The following is a 2,120-nucleotide window of genomic DNA, read 5'->3' as shown; positions in this document are numbered from 1 at the left end:
TAACTTATGTCAAATTATGGGCAAAACCGGAACAAGGTTTGAGCAAGCCCGTTTGCTGCATATGTTGCTGCCCCAATGTGCGCGTTAGTTATTTATAGCAAATCTTGCATCAAACTTCTAGCCATAACTTTATATGTAACAGGCGTTGGACAAAATTTGGCTTTGTAGGTTGGCTGACTGTGTGGTAACTAATACGCAAGGTCACGTTGCAAGTTACGTAGCTGTCAGTCAGAGGCATGCTCTGTTCAAGATTATCTTTCCAGTACCTAAATAGTTGCTTGTAGTGTATTGATAAAGTGTATACCGCGGGTGCATAGCAGAAGATATTATATCGATTAAAAAAAGGTGGATCTATAGCTAATTTAAAATGGCAACGAAAAAAATAACATCATTGTCCAAAATAGAATTTAAAAGTTTCATGGAATCTATCGACGTAATTCTATCAGACTGTGATGGTGAGTAATTGTTAAGCGTATAATTATTTTTATAACATAAGTGACAAATAATTTCGTCTGTATTATGCTGTTCTTGCATTACCAATTTAGTAAATAAAAAGTAAAAGTTAAACAAAAATGAATGATTATATGTACAATGTTATAAATGGTGTTTTAATCTCAGTAAACCTTAGGCGTTCTATGGAGAGAAACCGAAGTAATACAAGGCTCACCTGACACTGTAAATAAATTTAAACAGTTAGGTAAAAGATTCTTTTATATAACAAACAACAATACAAAAACCAGATCTGAATTTGTAGAAAAATGTAAAGGCCTTAAATATGATGCAACAATGGTAAAAAGAAATCATATGTTAAAACTTTTAGTTAGAAAAGATATTTAGTGTTTAAAATATTTCTTTAATGTTATTTTAGGAGGAAATAGTATGTACTTCTTTTCTAGCGGCTGTTTATCTTAAAGAGAAGAATTTTGATAAAAAAGTATACGTAGTCGGAAGTGTGGGTATCACCAAAGAACTGGAAGCCATGGGGATAAAACATTGTGGAATAGGAGTGAGTGCTTTAGACAAACATTGTAAGATTAGTTATTAACTTACGGTGCAAGTTGGTTCTGTAATATTTATGTGGTGCTGTGGCTATATTTATATAGCCTGATGTCATGGATGGTGATGAAGTGGAAATGGTAAAAAACTTCAAGCCTGATTCAGAAGTTGGAGCAGTAATTGTAGGCTTTGATAAGTATTTCAGTTTTCCAAAGCTTGTGAAAGCTGCTACTTACTTACAAGATCCGAATGTCCATTTTATAGGAACAAACTGTGATACAGAAAGACCTTCACCAAATACTAATCGATTTCCAGGTTAACAAATTTATTTAATTCATATAAATGAATTTTAAAATTAAAGATGTGTATATTATATGCACACATTATATTACACAGGAACTGGTTGCTTTGTAAAGACAATAGAATCAGCAAGCAATAGAACTGCAGTAATGCTTGGAAAGCCTGAGTCATTTGTGAGTGAACATATAATCACGAAGTATAATTTGAATCCTGAACGTACACTAATGATTGGTGACAAGTAAATACTCTACAGTATAATAATTTACATGAATAATTTACTGGGTTATTAATGTATAATTATGTTATTTCAGTCGTGATACTGATATTCTTCTTGGGAAACGTTGCGGATTTAAGACATTACTTGTACTAACAGGAATTACAACGCAATCTGATGTAGATGCTATTAATGCATCTACTGTGAATTTTAAAGATTTAATAGTTCCAGACTATTATATAGATCACTTGGGTGATATACTAACAATGATTGATTTATCCTGATAATGATGATAATCTGGATAAATTAAACAGTTATAGTATAAATTAATAATATTTAAGTAAATCAACTTCATTGAAAAGAAATAGAATACATATTCGAGTTTCGACTCTATTTGTTAGTTCTTATTTACTAATTAGTAATGTTTTACATTTTTGATTTAATAATTTAATACAATTATGTCCTTTTTATTGAAAACATGAACCAGTTCATAGAAAATTTTGATAATATGTTGTGGTATCAAACATTGTATTTTATGTTCTACTAATTAATGTCAGTTTTGCATAAAAATGTGTTCCTATTAACTAAAATAGAAATTATGAATAAGTAT

The 2,120-nt window shown here is 30.4% G+C and overlaps 1 protein-coding gene across 1 annotated transcript; it reads left to right on the top strand.

Moving 5' to 3' along the window:
* Positions 1-350: 350 nt before the first annotated feature.
* Positions 351-1,794, top strand: LOC107189449 (phosphoglycolate phosphatase-like). The gene is made up of 6 exons (XM_015577983.1): positions 351-455; positions 629-789; positions 869-1,006; positions 1,104-1,311; positions 1,393-1,534; positions 1,608-1,794. Exons 1-6 carry the CDS (start codon positions 368-370, stop codon positions 1,792-1,794), a joined length of 924 nt encoding a protein of 307 aa, XP_015433469.1. The 5' UTR covers positions 351-367.
* Positions 1,795-2,120: the final 326 nt, after the last annotated feature.

The sequence above is a fragment of the Dufourea novaeangliae genome, unplaced genomic scaffold, assembly GCF_001272555.1.
Source record: "Dufourea novaeangliae isolate 0120121106 unplaced genomic scaffold, ASM127255v1 scaffold148, whole genome shotgun sequence".
Taxonomy (NCBI): Eukaryota; Metazoa; Arthropoda; class Insecta; order Hymenoptera; family Halictidae; genus Dufourea; species Dufourea novaeangliae.
The sequence above is the reverse complement of the archived record's forward strand: the minus strand, read 5'-3'. Positions and strand labels throughout refer to the sequence as shown.